Raw genomic sequence first — 21576 nt, forward strand, 5'->3', positions numbered from 1 at the left:
CTTCTTCCGTGTTTTTATTTCTCATCTCACTGTGCGTCCATTCAGTTTTGGCAGAGGAATCATAAAAATGTAATATTCATATTCATGTTGCAGAAGACAAGAAGCCATTTGGATTTGAAAATGAAAGTGCTCAGATGAAAACTCAGCATGCATATTCTTGTATAAAGCATTTTATTAATAAAATTTAATTCATTTTTAACCCAGAGGACCTGATTTTTTTATGCCACCAGAAAGGTTTTTGGTCTTTTCGGAGCATCTGTGTCAGGGTGAGAATACTTGATTAGCTTCGAATTTCTTTGTTCCTGAAAGTACTCAAAACTGTAGAGTATACCTGAAGCAGAAAACATCCACATCACAACACAAGGCTTTTATTCCTAGAATAATAAATGGATTTTTTTTTAATGAAATGTGTTCATAACAAAATCAGTAGTGAAGAAAGGGCGGCAGGGGAACCTGAGAGGCTGTCATGTAGATAGAGGGTCTCTGTTTCAATCCCAGAAGCAGCCTAATGAGTCACAGAAGACATTATACAACAGTTTTCATTATACAACTGTTATACAACTGTTTTCACAGGCTGAGCTGTACCCCCAGTGATGAGTAGAAATCTGTGTAGTTTCCCTTTAAGCAACATACTAAATTCCTATTAAAGTGCTCATTTAAAGTTACTTTCAATGAAGCCTGACCTTAGACTGTATATTATATAATCTTTATATACAGTCAATGAAGCTTGACCTACATGTCTAAAATGCAAATGAACGGTAAGACAGGAATGAGTCTGAGGAAGCCCCAGAAAACTGAAACCAGCTCCTCTATCTACACAAAACATCGGTGAATAAATTAGTTGTATTTAAGTGGAGCAACGGTTTCTCACAGCTTTACCACTATATCAAAGAAATAGGTCAACATTTTGGATATAGACTTTGTTTGCTTTCTTGTGGAGAGTTAGGTAAGAAGATTGATACTGCTTTCATGTCTGGGCATTGACTACAGAGCTGGAAGTTTAGGAACTGATCTTGGAAGGAAGACAGGAAGTAGCAGGAAACAGCTAGCCTGGCTTGTAAAAAGTTTTTAAGAAATGCCAAACAGCACCTCTTAAGGTGATTAATTAACACATTCTGAGCTAGCTAAGCTAACTGTTTCCTACAGCTTCATATTTAACAGACAGACAAAAGACTGGTTTGATCTTCTCATCTAACCCTCAGCAAGAAAATGAATAAGCATATTTCCCAAAATGTCAAACTATTCTTTTGACGTCCAAACAAAAAGGCAAACTGATGAGGTGTGTGACAGTATTATTACACTTGGATACATTATGTCTCACCATAAAGAGATAATGATGTTTTTGTGACGATAGTAGGTTTCACTGTGTAACTAGAAGCTCCAACATCAAGACAAGGCTGTGATCAGATTGTATGTGGGATGGAAAAATCACTGAACAAACAGAATGAGTTCAAGTAAAACTGGTTTAAAATTTTGCCACTCCAGTTTCAAACCAATATGTTGATCATAATCTAACTAACCTTCTGAGTTTGACTTTTTTTGAATTTTAACTAGTGTTTCAATTTCATTTTTAATTTTTCTGTTTAGAATTTCTGATACTGAGCACTCCTGCTAAAGCTTCTTTTAAAATGCAATATATGATACTAACTTATTAAAAACATATACCAGTCACAGATATTTAATTATGTGGATGGCAAATTTTAAGATTTATTTATATATATTTTAATTAATCATAGCCATCTGTTTATTTATCTATTTCTTGTCACTTTTAGGCCCCCATACTTCTCTGAACATCATCAAATACTGATACCATCCTGTCATCACACATTCCTGCACACACGTGTGTGTGTCTGTGTGTGTGTGTCTGTGTGTTACTATCTGCCTGTGTGTGGCCAGAATTTGAGCAAAATGTTTGCCTGTGTGCTCCAGTGTGTGTACATGAGAGAATGTTTGCATGTCTATGATTGATGGTCTACAGTGTGTGTGTGTGTGTGTGTGTGTGCGTACAGGAAGCTGTAATCAGTGAGAGGGCTGCTTGAACTCCCCAGATGTCTTTTCTGGGTGAGTTAGGTAACGTTGCTGTTGCCCTACTTCTGATACACACACTATCACACACACATGCCGCTACAAAGTGGACCAGCCAAGATGTACAATGTGTGTGTGTCCGTGCCAAGTATCCATAGCGATGACTGCTGGGTGCTGACCTTCTCATTTACAGGTTATATAACCAACCAACTTGGCAAGAATCACAGAGGTGAGGAGATGGAGAAAGGAGGGGGTAAGAGGGGGGGTATTGATGTCGACTTTTAAGGCATCTCGATAAGTAAGTTATCACAGAAACTTATGAGACAGACTTTCACACACCAAAAACACGATACTAAACTCATAACAATTCCCATAAATATATGTTGAAGATATTCAAACACTAGTCCCATGTCTGAAGTTTGGCAAAGCTCTGTAATAATGTTGAATAATGATGATAAAACTGTGATATAAGATGCCTTTACTGGACAGCTGACAGTAGATGAGCAGACAGGAAACAAGAGAGGGAGCATGACGTGCAGCAAGGATCCCTAGCTGGAGTCAAACCAGGGACTTTGCTGTTATGTAGGATGTGTGGTAAACATTCAGGGTGCTATCCTTGTGTTTTTTAGACATGAGACAAGATAACATCTCCCTCAGGCAGCAGAGAACAAGCTGGACTTCCTGGGCTTATGCTGGCTGTGAGGTTTAGTCAGACTGACCTGACCTCACTGACCGTCGTGTATGAACTGGAGTGACTCTGAACTGGTGAGGTCTGAGTCTCCCACTGTCATTGTTTCCAAAGACATCACAGCTGACCATCTCATCCAAAGGAGCCAGCACTGCAATGCTAAATATCAATTAACACAACAACGACAACACTGGCATGTTTAAACAGGGGCCTGCATGTCATCTGCAGAAAGACAGATGACAAGTCCTGATTCAATCTTCCCGTTCTCTAATTTACACGTCATCATTTTTCCTCCTCATTTCATCACACACATGAAACTATAACAGACACCCTGCCACATATTCTGAATGACTGACTGTGATAAATAGTTTATATATGAAGTAATGACAGTCTTAATGTCTTGTTAAGGCTGTTTACTTTATCTGTAAGAAGGTAAAAAAACATTCTCATGTTGTGTCTTCTGTTTGTTAGCAGTTGCTCTTAATTGGGGCTGAAGGCTGATATTGGAAACAGACAACACTTGTTAAAGATTATGAGGGACTTGGCTCTGCTATAGAAGTGGAACTGATGTGTTATTCATTTCCACTAAAAGTGCTCAAACTGTTTCAGAAAGTCTCTTACGAGAGGTAAGCTGCTTACACGGTTTGACACATACATACATTGATCATCTTGAGATAAATAATAAGTAGTAATTATAGCTTATATGACCAATATGATTTTATATCAGACACAATTTATATCTTTGTATCTTCTGTGTTGTTTTCATCAGAGGTGGTTGTTTCACAGAAATATACATTTTACAGGCTAAAAGTGGGAAAGTAAAATTGTTGAAATTGTTGGATGAATAAAGATAGTTTATTGAAGATGTTGGAATGATTTCAAATCTTCTGTGCTGCTAATTAGCAGGAAACAATTAGCTGTAACTGAAAATAACCTCAAGGATGAAACATGAGTCTCAGGGTTCCCTGCAGACAGACCATAATGTGATTTGTGTTCAGAAGTTATTGTTTAAACAAGTAACCTGCTTTACTGTCGTCTTAGAATTATAATCTTCTAGTTTAGTCAGAATGATCAAATATATATTATATAATATTTTTATATTAAAAGGGAATAACATTTTTGCATATTCATACCCTTAAAGTCAAAGCTATTGTGTTAGAAGCTTATCACCACTCACAAACTGGGCACCACTTTCTAATGAGGCATGTTTTAAGCTATAACTAATGGATTTATTAATGTTAAATAAAGCATTTACTAATCATTTACAGATCAACCTGACCTGGCAACATTTGAGTTGGCAGGTTGTAAAAAAATCCTTTGTTTCAGCTGTTTAATCAGGAACACCCTCCCATTAACTGTTTGATCTCTGACCATCTGGAAAAGAGCAAAGCATCAAAAGAGCAGCACATCTGGACCAAAATCCAACTATCCACAACTTAAATAATACACACTTGTTGAATTTATTGCAAGCTGAAACCCTATTCCTATCTATTAATATATTACAAACATTTATGACTGCTTTATTATCAAGTAAAAAGGATGAATAACACCAGTAGGAACCTGGTTGATAACATTGCTCTTCAAAATGTCCTATAACTGATCTATAAAGTGTTACTAAATGATTTATTTACCTTTAATAAGTTACAACTTACCTTTATAAAGAGTTTTATTATTACTGCTGTAAAAAATAACAGATTGTGGACTTAAATCTGCACTTCATGGAGAAATCTGGAATAAAATAATCCAAAGGGAGTTGTTTCTGTCCTATGATGCTTTAAATGTAACAAACATCTAACTGCTTTGTCGCTGACTCATTTTAACACTCATTTGCATAAACACGACAGAACCTAAAGACCTAAACATCTACAGTATGCAATATGCTGGTCTCATTAACGCCTCTACGCCTCTATATTTAGAAGCACTGGGATCTGCATAAGTAGGCCTTCAAACCTCTGACAGCCCTTATGTGACTGCAGCAACCAAACTTGATAATCTGCCGAGTAATTATAGTGAAGAGCAACAAATAAAGAGCGAGCGAAACTAGACTGTCACATTTGCCCTCCGTGTCTCTTTAGCTAATATTTTTTGTCATGTTTTCTGTCTCTTTCTCAGTTTCTAACACTCACTGACTGACCGACCTACATTTGCATTGCTTGCATAAACTGTCTGTCTTCCTGTCTGTGCGGCTTCCCCTCTCTCTCTCTCTCTCTGTATATTTCTGTCAGTCAGCTGCACTTTAACAGTCTGTGTATTTTTCCTGTGAGTTTGTAGGCTCCACCATATTGAAGACATATGTATGTGTGTCACTTTCACTGGTGTTGATGCCAAATTTAAAAAGCTCTGACTCTAAAAATGTTATATTCTCTCTCTCTCTTCATCCACATGCAACATTTCTCTCACACATTCTCTCTTTCTCTATAATAAACTTGTTCTCTCCTCCAAAGTATCAGTTTTGTTTTCTTCAACAGTCTTTTCTTGGCTTTTCATACTTGTTTATTCTTCCTTGTTTATCCCCCTACACACTAACACACACACACACATACACACACCCACACACAAGCCACCACCCTCTTCTTCCTCTTTGTCAAATTGCTCTGCTTGAATCTGTGTCCATCGTGATTTTCAGACTTTTCTCCAGAGATTTCCTCAGAAGAAAGTTTTTCGTGACCTAAATAGATTTACAGGCAGTAGTGCAGTTACTGTATCAACCATAGGTTCAAGCAATAGAGTTTTATTCAGCTTCCACTGACTGCTGACATAATCTGTACTAAATGTTGTTGAAGAGTCATTCCCTTCCAGCTAACTGTTTTATACTGTTATAGGAATGACGTATTATATAATGCAACAACTCTGGTCACATTGTCGACACTTAACCTCACTCAACATGAAATGTTACCCTACTTCATTCCTCTTTCCTTGTTTTTTAACCTCTTCAGACCTCATTCATCATTGTTGAAACACACAAATCTTTATTTTAAATTAAAGTGAAGATACAGTTTTTAATACAGCAGGCTAAATTTTTATGGAACAGTGTGTATAACAAAGCACATTTGATAAAAAACATTCAATGAAACAATAAAAAAGTATTTCACTCTTGTTTTAAACAGCTTCAATGAGGGGCTGAAACATGATGATGTCATGAAAGAGCACAATAAGATTATTTTTCCAAAAAACTAAACTAACCAAGTTAACATATCTGTGAAAATTGGCCAAGAGTAAGAGAATGAAATTTAAGAGATCCGACTAATATATTTGCCTAAATAGCCACAGTTAGCAGTAAAAACTTCAAATCAATTGTCAATTTAAACAAATAAGAAAATAATATTAACAATACAGATGAGAAGATTGATTCGCTAAATGTGAAGTTAATGCCAGCATACGGTTAATTTAGTTTAGCATAGAGGCTGGTTTTTGTGCGGATGAAACAGATAAAATACAGCATGTTGGTAAGCAGGTTTTGGGGATTTGGTGGTGGGCAGATCTTGTTTCCTTCAGACTTGCTGTTTCCACCTGGTCAGATTAACCATCTATGGAGCTGCAATTGACCCCCACTATACATGGTAATACTGAAATGATTATATGATCAATCATTAGTCGGCTGGTGGAAAATTAATTGGTATCAATTTTAATAACTGAATGATTTTTCATCATCATTTGCAAAAATGCCCAAAATTCACTACCAGCTTCTCAGAAGTGGATATTTACTAATTTTCCTGTTTTCCATGATAGTAAATTAAACATGTTTGGGTTTTTGGCTGTTGGTCAGATGAAACAAGTATTCTGAATATGTTAACTTGGGCTTTAGGGAATCGTGATGGGCCTTTTTCTCTATTTTCTGACATTTTACACACTGGACAATTTATCGATTATTAAAGAAAATAATTGTCAGACCTATTGATGATGAACATAGCTGTCTGTAGCGGTCTTACAGTCCTCCCACACTCCCAGAATAATATTAACATGCCCTCAATTTTGTTTGTGCATTTTGATTTGAACTTTACAACAACTGAGCTCAACATAGACTCAAATAATTCAGGTCTTAAAATTAGATTTGGTATTGAAAAATATGGATTTTACATGAAAATCACTACAATTGGATCTGCTTCTGGTTTTAACAACAAAATTGTCATTGGAAATGCTGATTCGACCTACTTCACTCACTGCATAGGTTGTTGTGTTTTGAAAGTAATCAGATCACAATGAAGGATTTGATTCATCTTGTGAATAATTGATTCAAACCCAATGATGTAACCTGTAATCTGAACTGTTACTTTCTAAGAAGACCAGCCAACCCCACAGAATACAAACAAAGGAGAAGTCAGACTCAAGTCCAGTCCAGTGTGGTCTTTATCCCTCGCAGGAGAAAGAACACAAACCTTTTGGTTTATTAACAAGCTGGAGCTTCAGACTGAACTGTTGCAAACAGAATGCATACTAAAGTTTTACTATCAAAAACAGACATATACAGAAAACATCAGAGAGATGTCAAGGCATACATTCATCTTGTGCGAATGCACCTGGACACATTTAGAGGCCATGGAGCCTTTGAAAGAAGCAGGCAATGTACTAACTTAAGTCAACTCAAATATTTGAAAATGTGAGGAGCGCTTGGTGTAGCCTGTTGTCATATGTGAGGATATTTAAAGGCCAAATAGTTAGCAGAGCAGGAATGTTATGTAAGAGTTGCCAGTTCAAGTCCCAGAGCTGTGAGTGGGGAAATTTACACACAGCGAGAGAACAAGAAATTGTTTCTTCTAACAACTAATTAGCGTTCTTGAACACAGCACAGAGCACAAGCTGTTCCAGATGTGAATAGATATATGTAAGTGTGAGGGTGATGCTCATTGTTTCTGCAGTCATTCCCACAAACCGGTGCTGTGAATCAGAGTTAGTTAAATAACTTAAACAGAAGCTTCAAAAGATCGTACACTTTGTTCCCAAGAAGGTGTTCAATTTACCAGGGAGGATAAATCAAGCACTCCTTCAAAGAGTTCAAATATTTGGGATGAGTGTTGAATATATCACACAGAAACCACTGATTTTACAGCTTTGCAGTTTTAGTTGAAAAGTCACATAATCTCTCATAAGTGTGAAATGTTGATTAATATGATGCATTTTTAAATGGGCACAAGTAAGAAAAAAAAAACATTTTAGAGCACTGACGGGACACTGATGATATTAAATATTTGTTTAAACTCAAATTCACTTTAAACACAGACAAAACAACAGTAACAGAGAAACAACAAAATTGGGAAGCATTATTTGTCTTTCTGTCTCTTTGTGGAAGTGCTGGAGCAGGATGCCAGAGGTAGTTACACTTCTTTAAAAGGTCAGTAGTTGAATCCTGAAAGGTCAAGATGTCAATGATCCTACTGTTTTTGCATAGCTGGATGACAAAAAATCAAAAAGATCCAACTTCTATATTTGTGTCATTATTGTTTGCAAAGGACTGTGCTTAACAAACTGGAAGCTTTGAAATCTTCAGCCTTTACCGAGCACAAACCTGCAGCTCACAGGAAGTGTTTGTGGGTAAGGATGATCACAGTTATGAGTTTGGAGTGCTACAGAATATCAAAATGATACCATCAGGCTTAAAAAGCAGCTTAAATCCATCCTGACCTTTAAGGATTCAATACTTCACACCAAGACAAATACCACTATATTCATATTCCAACTGGGTCATAGCTTATTACCTGTGCTGTTTCCTAATTAACACCTTCTCTTCTGTAGTCGTATTTCTGTTAATCCAATATACGGAAACTCATTGGTGTCAAAAATATTCAACCTTCTCATATGTTGGAAAGAACAAAATGTGTAGCAATTAGAGTTGCTGTGATTTTTTTGATTAATAAACTCTCATCTCTGTCTATTAAATATAAGGTTACAGCCAGCAGCCGATTAGCTTAGCTTAGCATAAAAACTGAAAACGTGAGAAAGCAGCTAGCCTGGCTCTGTAAGCAAAATCCACTCACCAACACCTAAACATCTCACTAGTTAATATGTCATATCTTATTTGTTTAATCCATATAAAAAACAAAGTGCAAAAACGATAAGTTTTGGTTTTACAAGGGGTCATGTACTGGACTAGTTCTTGCCGGGGTGCAGTGACTTCCTAAGCTAAGCTAACCGGCTGTGGCCTCATATTTACTGTACAGACAGATTGGTATCGATCTTCTTGTCTAACTCGGCAAAAAAACAAGCTAGTATATTTACGAAAATGTCAAACTATTCCATGAATAGTAAGGAGTAAGGATCTTTTGCTGGATTTTTTTTTGACTGACTGACTTTACAGGATTTTTACAACTGTATAACACAAATTCAAGTGCTAATAAAAAGGGGTTTTGGGTTACACTTTTAAGTTTGAGCGGTGGCTGTTAAAAGGTTTGTAGTTTCACCTTTCAAACAGAACAATGTATTCTATATGGTAAGATGGGAAGAAAATCAAAATTACAGTGGATAACATGGATTCAAGCTGACAACAGCTGCTGCTACAGGACATTAAGATGGAGTATCACTTTAGTGGTATCTAGTGGGTAGAGTAGGATCTATTTCAAATGAATGTGACAAACAAATCTTGAATCACTATCTTAAGATGTTATTTAGGAAACCCCAGGTTGACTCACACTAAATTAGTAGCTACTGCAGTTTATACATCAACATGAAAATGGAAGAAGTCCAACTTAAGGCACTAGGACTGCTGTCACAGACGAACAATAATGCACACATATCAGTTTTGAGCCAAAATCCATGTTAGCGTCATGATTCAACTTTTGTTTCAACTCTTCCAGATTAAGTAAAAAGAAAAAGACTGGCTCCTCTGTCACTTTACTCACTGCTACAAATTGTAAAAAAAAGTAGTTTAATAGTAAAGTTCCCTTTACCTTTACCTCTCCACATCTGTCTGGAGCAAGATTTGTCTCTGAATCTGAAATATCTTCTTGATATGCTTTTACACTGTTGTTGTGATTACATTTGACTGATGGCTTTTCCCTTTCCTGCCCAGTTTGAGCTAACTAATCATATCTTTTTAGTAGTTACCATTTCTAACATTAGCAAACATTACAGGATCAATTATTTTATACATAGTGGAGAGATAGTTGAAACTAGTTATTTTGGTTCCCCCCTGGCTTCCTCAAATCCTAACATCGACTTTCAGTACTTTAAATGCCTCTTTAGACAAACATCTTCCAATGTAATTCAACACTTGGGCTACTACATGATAAATTTAAAAATGCATGCATACAGTACTTTGTACAGTATTGCTGTTTCATTCTGTCATATTGCGACCATCTGACTGTGGTGAAAAGTAGAAATAATGCATCAGTACAATATCAACAAATTATTGTGGGGAAAATATCAAAAGTAAAAAATTTTACTCTGGTTTTACACTCTCAGTTTCTCCATTTTCACAACATTAAATGGCTTTGGCCCTTCAAATACAAAATAATAAATGTAATGATTTGACATGACACTCCCTGTACCTTTACACATGAAATACGGAGAGACAAATACACCAGTGAGTGAAGAGAATTATAAAATACAAAGAACCCGATTGACACAGAAACATGTAAAATCAAACACACATATATAAAATAATTTGAAGGCAAAGCTCAACAATGTCTTGCAGAAGCCAGAGATTCGCTTTTGCCCAGTCACAAAAAACAGTCACAGACATCAGCAAGGCCTCAGATAGTCTGAAATTGTTCTTAAAAATATGTTTGTAGGTATTCTCAAATCGTATTGTTTTATTTCAATTTGTGCTTATTTCCTTTCTGTGAAAATTATGTTTTGAATGAACATATTTCCATCAAAAAGTGAAAAATGAACCCGGTATGCTGATAATTTAAGTGTAAAATAGTTCCACATCATATTTTTCTGTGGATACATACAAGGCACTGGCCTTTACTAATAGCAATCAACTCTAATTAAAGGATATTTTAGCAGTTGTGTCGGCCTGCTAGGAGATGCAATGTCCCTCCTCACACTTTAGGAATATCTTTAACATGTTAATTCAATCCACCAGAGGATTTAACTTTATTCTGTGGTTCTTAAGTTGTCGGACTTAAATATCCTGAGGCCTGTCTGCGTCGTTACTTTCCCTTACTTAAAGTGAAAGTGCAAAATAAGTCAGAATAAATACTGAAATAAATACACTTAGGAGATAATGGTATCAGAAATCCAGATATTGGCTGGAATGATGTGACTGCTTGCCACATTGTTGACAGGCTCGCTTTAAGCCTGTAAGCATTACAAATATCTCCAAATATGTTGAAGTCAACATAGCTCAGATTATGACGGGCCAATAAAAAATACTACACAGATTTGGGTCACCAGTGGACTAAAAATAGGTGTTCTGGGAGGGAATCTGCCCTCAACTTGAGTTTCCAAAGTTTGCCCTCCGCAGCATCCATGTGAGCTCCAAGCTGTTGCTCCTTATCGATTGGCTAATTCTGACCAGGGTATCATTGCTGATGTTTGGGGGTCAAATATCAAATTAAAAAAAATATGCCTTTGGAAAGTGAGCAGCTCAGCATCTCTTTCTGTGAAATGTAAACAATGTCACTGCATGCATAAATAATGAAAACAATAAATAAAACAATTTTTTAAAAAATGAATGAATAAAACACAAGAACAAGAGCCTTAAAGCACAGCAATGTAAAAGGTTCAGTCCATTGTTATTCAGCTGCAGGATCACACGGAGACAGAAATGAAAGGAAGCATGAAGGAAGGTAGGAAGACAAAGTAGCTGTCAAAAATGATTACTGTTAAAGTTACGGTGAAGGTGGTAAAATAGTAAACACACATGTTCATCTGTTAAAGTCTAAACTCAGTAATGAGTAAACCATTTACTGGGATTTCAGTGAGTCAATGAGTAAACTTCTAATCAATATTATTATCAGTCACTCAATTGTAATGAGTGCAGTTACACAAAAAGTCATCAAAAGACATACAGTAAGTGGACAGTGATGGGTTGATGGCAGTTGCCACTTGCAGTAGATTAACTTGTTTCTAAAGTGAAAAATCTGCTTCGTCTTTGCTTTAAAGATTCAGACAAGCAGCTCACTTGTTTTGGGGAGTTGTAAATTACTGTAATTTTTGAGAATGCAGTCTCACCACTCAGGTCAGACTGCACAGTACTGTTTTGTTTTTGTTTTTTTTTTGGTGTGTCATTCCACACACGACATGTACTTGACATTACACGCAATGCAACAGGAAGAACAGAGAACTACAAAAATGGAGGCATGCCAGAGAGGCAACGGTGGAAAGATGAAGACATTTCAGCAGAACAACTTCTGCAGTCGAGGAGTTGTCGGACAAACAGCGTGTGCGCGTTAGCATAGCATAGTTACAATAACACCAGATGTTGCAAAGGAAGATGATGATCCTGTTAAAACACACATCTAGACTAATGTAAATCGTATTGAGACAGTCCCTCCTGTTCAAAGGTAGCTGAAGGTGCTAGTTGAAGTAAGAGGGACATGTTGCTCTGCATGGTGTCAAAAGACTATTGTTCATGGAAGTTATCTATTTATTCAGATCTATACTATCTTTGTTTTTTCAGTTCAAGTTCGTCGTTGATGTGTAGATGGACGGAGCTACAACAGGGAAGGTGCAACCACATCAACATCAGTTCTTTGTGCATCAAAAGGAAGAACAGCAGGTCAACTGCTGCCTGGAGGAGGGGAGGGTGCTGTGGGGCAGGTGGTTACTGCATTTTCAAGGTGGGTGAACGCTTGCTGAGAGCATGTCACCGGTGTCGGCTGTGGGCCATGAAGAGCAGCACTTTGCGGATCCCACTGAGGCGATCTTTCAGAGAGGTGATGGCCAGGAATGGTAGCTGAGCTCGGCCCTCTAATGGAAGAACGGCTAGTAACCACCAACACCATGACGGGCCGTTAGGACTGGCCTGGAGAAAGAAAGTGAAGGGAAGAGGGTTTAAAGACAAAATCAAGAGGAAACAACTTTTTTTCCAAGCTTGGGTCTTAGTATCACAGTTGTGACTATCTTGACTGTGGGTCATGCTACAGTAACTTTGCACTCACCACCTCCATTAAAGAGACTGAGGAACCTCTCTTCTCTTATTTGGAGAAGCTCTCCAAATAAACTTCAGTTTTATCATTTCTAACACAGCGAGTTTGGTTAACTTGCAGGATGTTCCAGAAGTAGATCCCTATGCTTGTAACAACAATTTCCATATTTACTTTCGATTAAATTCAGAGAGAGAGAAGTTTCTAAATGATTTGTGTAAAACCGAAGTTTATTTGGAAAGATTTAGGAGGTTGTGTTGTTTTGCCTCAGTTGTGTTTCTTGAATCTCTGTTACAGGGGTAGCAAAAGCAAAGTTACCATGAACCCCAGTCAGAATGGACACAATTAAGAGAACAAAACCCCGGATAAAAAATACCATAATTTTCCTTTAAAATTATGTATTCTTAATGTTCTGATGCATTTATACTGAAAAACACATGTAAAAAAAAAGCCATGTTTAAGTGGATATTGCATCACAACAGTAGACACACCAGTGAGTATTATATTTCGACTAATAAGATCATAATTTTCTTCTGAAAAATTTCCCATAACATAATGTAACCTACAGATAAATATTAGAGAGATTTTAAAGAAAAACATAATTATAAATTAAAGCAAAAAAAACAAACTGATTTTGTAAGTTCTGTGAGTGTGAGTGTGCGTGTGTGTGTGTGTACCTGAAGTACAGAGTCTTTCTCAGGCATGGGTCCAAAGTGTCCTTCAATACGTTCCTTCTGCTCTGCCTTCAGGGAGTTGACCCATACCAGGGCTTGGTCATACACTGCATCATGCAGGGACTGCAGCTCACGCTCCGCCACGCCCTCCACCTAAACACACACACATGTGAGCTATAAAATCTTATCAACCGCAGTTCATTCAGCTAACCCTTGAACTAGCCGACCCTCCCTCTCTGGCTAAACTCTGCTTCTCCAAGCTGTCCATCTCCGCCTGTCCACCCACACACCTCCACCCCGTCATACCTTAATGTCCTCCAGGTACTCTATATCAGCTGTATTGTATCCATCCCTCTCGCTGTGCTGAATGACTTTAAACCTCCGTCTGCCAATGGTGTCCACAACTGAGCGGCCGTCAGAGAAGAACTTCACATCACGAATCTCCAACAAGCACCCATAGTCTGCAAACCTAAAGATGGGAAGAGGTGGAGGAGGAGGAGGAGGAGGAGGAGGACACAAATATTATACTTCCTGGACACATACTCAATAACAATCACATGATTTATACAAAAGATAGTGATGCACAGATACAAACCCTTTGAGGTTGTCTCCCAGACACATGCCGAAGCAGTTGGTTCCTGTCTCCATGCACCGGCGAATCATCAGTCTGTAGCAGGGCTCGAAGATATGGAGAGGACACGGCACAGTGGGGAAGGCCATGGTGCACACGAATATAGGCACATTCTTGTTAAGACTGAAGAGAAACAACAAGAGAGAGGAACATGTTGAATGTAAAGAGCAGAATGATCATAATACAAGGAGATATTGTTCCTGCCAAGACTTGTGACTTCTGAGAAATACGGAGGAACAAACATGACAAAAATAATGGCAGACAACATTTTTGCAGTGATGCATGTATTACTTGTAGCCTGTAGTATCACTGTTGGCACTGCAACAATTTAATGATTAGTTGATTGTCAGAAAATTAATCTACAAATATTTTGATTATTGATTTGAGTCATTTTCAGGCAAAAATGCCAAAAATTTGATGGGTCCAGCTTCTTTATTGTGAAGATATGTTTCCTAGAAATTGTGTCACTATTTTTTAACATTTCATATACTAAATGATTAATCGACTAATTATCATTATTAAATTATCAGCAGATTATTTGATAATGAAAATAATTGTATAGCCTGAATTAATTAAATGAAATTTAAATTATATGCAAAAAAGATTATTATCATTTATTAATATTATAATTATGATATTAATATTTGGCCACTTATGGTTCTATATATGTCTGTGTGACTCCTGTGATGTTTTTTCCTACAACTGACCTACAGTTTGGGCCAAAGGCCAAAAAAACATTGGATACTGTGGAAGTGGATCAGTTTTGTTCCAGTTAAAGCAAAGTTATTTATTGCGTAAACTTGTTTGCTCCAGCCTGCAGGAAAGTGAAACTTGATACCCGACATGACGCAGTCTAATAGAGGTCAGTGTGTCAGTTAGACAGAAGTGTGCGTTATCGACTGTAGGTCAGTAGGTCAAACAGCAGAAGGGGATAATCACGTGTTTTATCAGTCACAAAGATACTTAAACACAAGCCATAATCTATGAGAAGATAAGGTTTGACAGCAGAAGATGAGGGAACAACAAACGAAACAGAGCGAAAAAAAAACAGTAAAACCCGAAAATAAGATAGCGAAGAAGAGAGGCGGAGAGGAGAAACTTACTTGGAAAACTCAGCCATCTCGTCCTGGTGGATTTTCTGTCTTTCCATGAGCTCGGAGGGAAGATACTTAGATATCAGGTTCTCCATTAATACTGTCTTGCAGTACTGCCTCTGGACTAGGTACTGCAAAGAGATAAGAGATATATGTAAGGATACTTTAATAGTAAAGTAACAGAAGCATGAGCGTGCTGACTTTGACTCTTGCAGTTTTCAGTGATGGCCACATAAACCTGACATATATCTTCCCCTAATTAAAAACTGATTATTATTCTGTCTAGATCACAGAATAGTAGGAGTATTACTGCACATACCTCAGACAGCTCTTCTTTACAGAGTGGACACTTTGGGTTGTGGTCCAGACATCTCTCCAGACACCGCAGACAGAAGGTGTGTCCGCACGGCATCGTCACTGGCTCATAGAACAGTCTGGGTGAGAAACACACAAACATTGCAAAACCAGCGACACAACAGTGCAAGATACACACGATCAATCACACAGAGGGCTTGTGATGTAAGATTTCACCATTTTCTTCATCTTTAGACATTAGTATTTTCAAATTTATATAAATTCATTATTTTATGTATGTCTGTATATTATGGGCTATATAACTACATACTGCAATTTACTTCACATTACATTATTACTTATTGTTTTTTTTTCATTAAAATATACATATTTTTTACTTAAATCAGACTGGATAGTCTTTCTTTTAACTGGTTTGGGTGTTGCACAGTACAGAGTCAGGTTGAGTGATCAGTTTTAGCTCTACATTAAGCTGAAAAGCAAATCTCACCTCATACAAAGAGAACATTCCAGATCAGTCGGGTCCAAGAGGCCACCAGCGACACACCCCAATGAATCAGTCCCCTCTGCTGGCTCTACATGTGGAGAGATTATCAGAAACATGAGACACAGAATCAGCTTCAGTTTGAGTTTTCTTGTTATTTTCCTGATGAGGAACAAAGAAAAGCATTGTACTGACTAGTCCTGTGAATCATATCAGAGGTTTTGGTTTACAAAGAGACGGCCCTCATATATGTGGTTTGGAACTCTCAAAACAAATCTAGTTTAATCATTTTTATTCTAACTTATTGCATACAATCTGATAAAAATAAATGAAAGTGTAGTTAGTTTAAAAAGCCTCTTTTTAAGTGCAAAATTTGATGAACCTCACATATGTTGCAATAGAAGTGTGATAGGAGATAATAGCATGAACACTTTTTATATCTTTAAAATCATTAAACCATGTATGTGTGTGTGTTTGTGTGTGTGTGTGTCACCCTCCAAAAGCTCACCAGACTTGAATCTCTTGTGATCGTCCCTCCTCTCCAGTCCTCCCTCGTCCGTCTCGTCCTCTGTGCTCCTTTGTTTTCGTTTGAGGAGGAAACAGTGGTCCAGCTTCCTGGCTTCTAGGCGTCCCTGACCTTTGACCTCACTGCTGTCTGGCCTCTCAGGCGCAGGAGGGGCAGACGCAAGACTGGACTCTGATGACCACTGGGCAGGACTGAGGGTCTGAGAGAAGGATAATAAAACCTCATGTTCCCTACATGTTATTCTGTTTTTAGACAGTGATGATAATAAGAAGTGAGACCATCTCTTACCTGGGAGGGAGCGATGATGCTGTTTTTGATGTGTGCTCTAGAAGACAGTATGTTGGAGTAGTCTGAGATGTGTTCAGGGACCTGATCTGTGACTGGGGCCAGGAGATCACTAAGGAGCTGAGAGAGGACAGAAAACAAGGATGTGATTACTTTCTGTAAATAGCAATAGAGATCTTTGACTTCATAAATATATTAAAAATACATATTAAACTAACTCTGGGTACCTTGTGAGCCTCAGTCTTAGCCAGTCTACAGTCAGGCTCTATGGACAGACACACCAGGTACTCTCTCAGTGCCTCCTCAGTCCTGCCCAGCGACACCAGAGCCTGAGCCTTTCGAACATGACCCTGTTGGCATTCAGAAGACATATGACCTCATATACATCCAACATCCACGTGGGAGCTATCGGTTTATTATAATGCCGAACAAATAAATCTGTCACTCTGCCTTACCTTCGACCAGAGAGGCATGAGTCTGCAGGCCATCTCAGCGTCTCTCAGAGCCTTTTCATAGTGTTTCAGACTAGAGTGGATCTGGGAGCGGTTGCTGAACAGTATGTGGTCCGTGGGTGCTGAGGAGAACAGGAGGGATGATTAAGAAGACAGTTTATTAGTTAATTAGTGTTAGATTAGAACAGCCCTGCATTTTTTTTCATTATAAATTAATCTGTCTTTTTCAATTAATCGATGAATCAGAAAAAAGTTTTAAAAAATCTCTCACAATTTCCCAGACCAAAAGTCCAAAACCCAACAATATTGAATTCATACTGATATAAAACAGAGTAGAGCTGAAACAATTAGTCAATTAGTCATTAGGCAGACAATTTATTGGTAACCTGTTTGATAATCAATCATTTTTTAAGCAAAAAAGGCAAACACTCTGATTTCAGCTCTTCAAATGTGAAGATTTGCCGCCTTCCTCTGTTTAATGTAATTGTCAACTGAACTTCTTTGTATTTCGGACTGTTGATCAGACAAAACAAGACATTTGATGATGTCCCCTTGCGCTCTGGCAAATTATACTGACATTTTAAAAAATCAATTAATTGAGAAAATAGTCTGCAGATTATCTACAGCTCATTTCAGCCCATAAACAGAGAAAAGCAGCAAATTCTCTAATTTGAGAAGCTGGAACCAGCAAATGTTTGGCATTTTTGCTTAGTATTAATAGATATTAATGTTATTAATAGTTGTTAATTAGTATTCTGTCGATTATTTGACCACCTGTTTCAAATTTATTTCCTTCAGCTTGAAACCTGCTCAGTTTACATGCTCAGTAGGATTCATGACCCCTAAACCACAGCAGCTGTTTCACAACCTACTGCAGACTGTTAAAAAAACATGGCGCCATTAATGTGAAAATAATACTGTTTTTCTTATGTCCTAAAAAGCTGAATTTATTGGTGATATAAGATCTCGAGTTACATGAACGGAGAACTATTTAACATGCATCCGTTTCCACATTACAAAACGTGCTATGAAAAAAAAATGCAGCCTTATAAAACCATGCAGCACTATCAAGGTCACCCACATACCAGGTTTCATAACTATAAGAACTTATGCAAATGTCGCAGTTAGACATATGGGAATCAGAGGGAAACCTTTCTCTGGATTTTGTACAGACATAGGTAGTAAATCACTGAGAGAAATAAAAACAGAAGCAGCAGTAAAGAAGAGACGACAAGTGAAAAGAGATGGAAGAAATCTAAGCTGACCCGCAGGTTGCGGATGTAAATGTCTCGCACTATATTTATATAAATAAAACACAAGTGCCATTGTTTGACACACATACTGCACAGCACAACTAAGCTGCCTTGTTACACACGCACATGCATACACACAAACACACTCACACACATAGACCTGTGCTAATTATAAGACTGACTTGCATTAACTCAATGGAGGCTTACCCCAATTTTATCCATAACAGCTACATGACCCAACAGAACCCTTATCCAACTATTGACCTAGATCCAACTCTTAAACTTAGTCTTAACCCCAAAACAAGTGGTCAACCCTGTTTTTCATTCTTGAGGCAAGTCCGCATGTCTGAGGCCAGAAACATATTTCCATAAAATGCTTCACTAAATGCAGAAACATTGACTGCATTGCCCTAAATAAATGCACAAAAGATTCTTTTAGTTCTTCTAGAGATCCAGACCACAAACTAATTTACACACATTCTTTAGTTAAGTAAGTGCTCCATATGGGATTTTGTGTCATTACTTAATAACCAAAAATGTATCTATGGCTGCAACTAGCGATTATTTTCATTACTGGTCTTTCAAGTATTTTCTCGATCATGAAAATGTCAACAAATAGTGAAAAATGTTGATCACTGTTTCCCAAAGCCCAAGACGCAACTTAAAATGTCTCCTTTTGTCCACAACCCAAAGATATGCAGTTCACTAAAGAACCTTACTGCTAAAATTATTCAATTTACTGACAAAACTTTAGCATCTTTTTCTTAAAAGTTACTCAAAATGGTTTATCAATCGACCAATCAATTAATCGACTAATCGTTACAGCTCTAAAGGTATCAATATAATACAAACAGTATCATTCTCCTCTCTACTTTGGCCAAAGATCAACATTTTTTCTGCAAATCATTGTGCAATAGTTTGACACTAGCCCCTCCAAAATACGACTGTTATGATGTTCTTTCATCATTTTTTAATAAAAGACCTTTGCTGGACGTGTAACATTACTGTGAACAACATCCTGATACACACTCAGGCCTGGAAACAGTCCAGGACCATCCTGATCTATACTGACGGAGCACAACAACAGTCAAGTGTTGACCTCTGAGTGGCTCCACTGCAGCAGCTGGGAGATAGATGCTCTACTGAAGGACGCCTTATTGTACAGTAATGTCGGTGTTGTTGATCAATCCTTGAGCAATTCATTCAAAGTGGTGCTTCTATCAGCGGTCGAATGATCAGCCATTGAAACTATGGTCTGCTTCTCGGAAGATGAAACAACTTTAAACTTATATAAGCAGCTTGTAAAATGGCTGAGCTGTAACCAGTATGACACAGTAAAGTCAAAGTGTCCCGGTCATAAAAGACTTCTGACTGTGTCAGAGGACATTCTCTATTTCAGTAGCAAACTAAATTATCAAAGTAGGGCCTTGTGTGATCCAGTGCCACACAGTTTGTTACACACACACACGCCCAAAATTCACTTAAATTCACTTTAAACTACTTTTTTTCCCAAATAGAATTCAACCACTTTATCATCACTAACATACACTGCATTGATCATAAAAAGCAGTATAGAAATGTAAGTAAACTTTATTCCATACCACTGATGATCCTAATTAACAACTGCCTGAAAGCATAGTTTAACTGTGCATATACTGGGGGTTATTTCACCCCTCATAATCCCTGTCTAGAGGTCACAGTTCACCTGTTTCACCACCACAGCACCTCTGCCTGCCTACATAAAACTGTTTTGAGCACTTGTGAGCCTAGTGGTGACCTGCAATAATACCCTTGACCCACATTTGCCTGAATCATTGTTTGACGTTATACAATGAGGGAGCTGAGGGAGGCGGGTTACGTGCTTACGCAATGTTTGGTCCACTGGCCCAGCCTACATAACCCTGTTATCCAACACATGCTGCTGAGACTCTCAGATGCCAGCAGAAAGGCATCTACTGCAGAATGCCGCAGCTGCCTCACACTTATGAAACAAGTCATATAAGTGCGTTGTTTTATTATGGCATCATGATAAGTCATCTGGTACCAACACTCTTATTACACTGAAGAGTAAGAAGCAGAAAACATGAAGTTAAAGCAGCAGACATATGTAGGCTGGTCATGTAACAAACACACACAGCAGCTCCAGAAACCACTAAAGTTTCTCATAAAAACACCAGTAAGTTAAGTGTCCTACCTATCAGTATGGCTTGGTTGTATTTCTCCAGCGCAGCTTGCATCTTCTTCTCTGCGTAAAGCCCGTTGCCCTCTCGCCTCAGCCGGCCGGCCTGGTGTAGGGCCGGGAACCACTTGGCCAGCAGGTTGCTGAGGACCACATTGACCCTGTAACTCTGGCCGTCAGCCACCCTGGAGGTGTCCCCGCACTCCTTACACACCACCGACCGCTCCTTCTCCTTCCTCTCCCTCTCCAGACACTTCTTACAGAAGCAGTGTCCGCACGGCAAAGTCACAGGCTCGAACAGGGAGCTCAGACAGATCCGGCACGAGAAATCTCCGTAGCCGCAACCTGTGGCACCCGTACCGGGGCATCCCGCTGCCGCCCCTGCCTCCTCTCCCTTTCTCGGGATGCTGTGTTGACTCTCCCCCCCGTCTTGCCTCTTGATACTACCCGTCAGGTACTCTATGAGGTTGGCCAGGTGAGTAGGTCGCAGTCTGTCTATCTCCGAGGCTTGCCGGTACAGGTCGAAAGCGTCCGTGAATTTGCCCCCGAAGGCGAGCGCGTCAGCCCGTTTCACCATCAGCTCCTGCCGGCTCCCTGGATCTCCGAGACCCGCTAGCTGGCACTCGTAGATATCCGCAGCCAGGTCAAAGTTTTTCGACTGGAAAGCCTCCGCTGCGAGCTGCAGCATGCTCTCACTCTCTGTCCCCATGTCCAGCAGCTTGTGTGAAGTCTTGCCCCTCACCTGCAGTATGTGCTGCGTGTCTGCTGAACAGCACCTCTGCCATTCATGTTTGTGTCTGCCGGGAAAGACTGACCACACTGCACCTTCATGCTCCAGTCCAGGAAGCACCCATATTATTCTCAATGGAGCAGCCAAGGAAAAAAAAAAAACAGTTATGTAAAAGTTGTGTCATGTGATGCAGACCAGCTGTTCTGATTGGGCGA

General features: G+C 38.6%; 1 protein-coding gene across 1 annotated transcript; it reads right to left on the reverse strand.

The window, feature by feature from the left end:
* Nucleotides 1-7042: 7042 nt before the first annotated feature.
* LOC122990215 (LON peptidase N-terminal domain and RING finger protein 3-like) lies at nt 7043-21576 on the reverse strand. Its single transcript, XM_044363437.1, has 12 exons — nt 20647-21576; nt 17203-17321; nt 16975-17097; nt 16751-16867; nt 16445-16661; nt 15943-16027; nt 15460-15574; nt 15150-15271; nt 14011-14169; nt 13722-13884; nt 13419-13568; nt 7043-12620 (listed from the first exon to the last, which is right to left on the reverse strand). The coding sequence occupies exons 1-12, from the start codon at nt 21338-21340 to the stop codon at nt 12462-12464; spliced, it is 2223 nt and encodes a 740-aa protein (XP_044219372.1). The 5' UTR covers nt 21341-21576; the 3' UTR covers nt 7043-12461.

This window comes from Thunnus albacares, chromosome 10, assembly GCF_914725855.1.
Source record: "Thunnus albacares chromosome 10, fThuAlb1.1, whole genome shotgun sequence".
Taxonomy (NCBI): Eukaryota; Metazoa; Chordata; class Actinopteri; order Scombriformes; family Scombridae; genus Thunnus; species Thunnus albacares.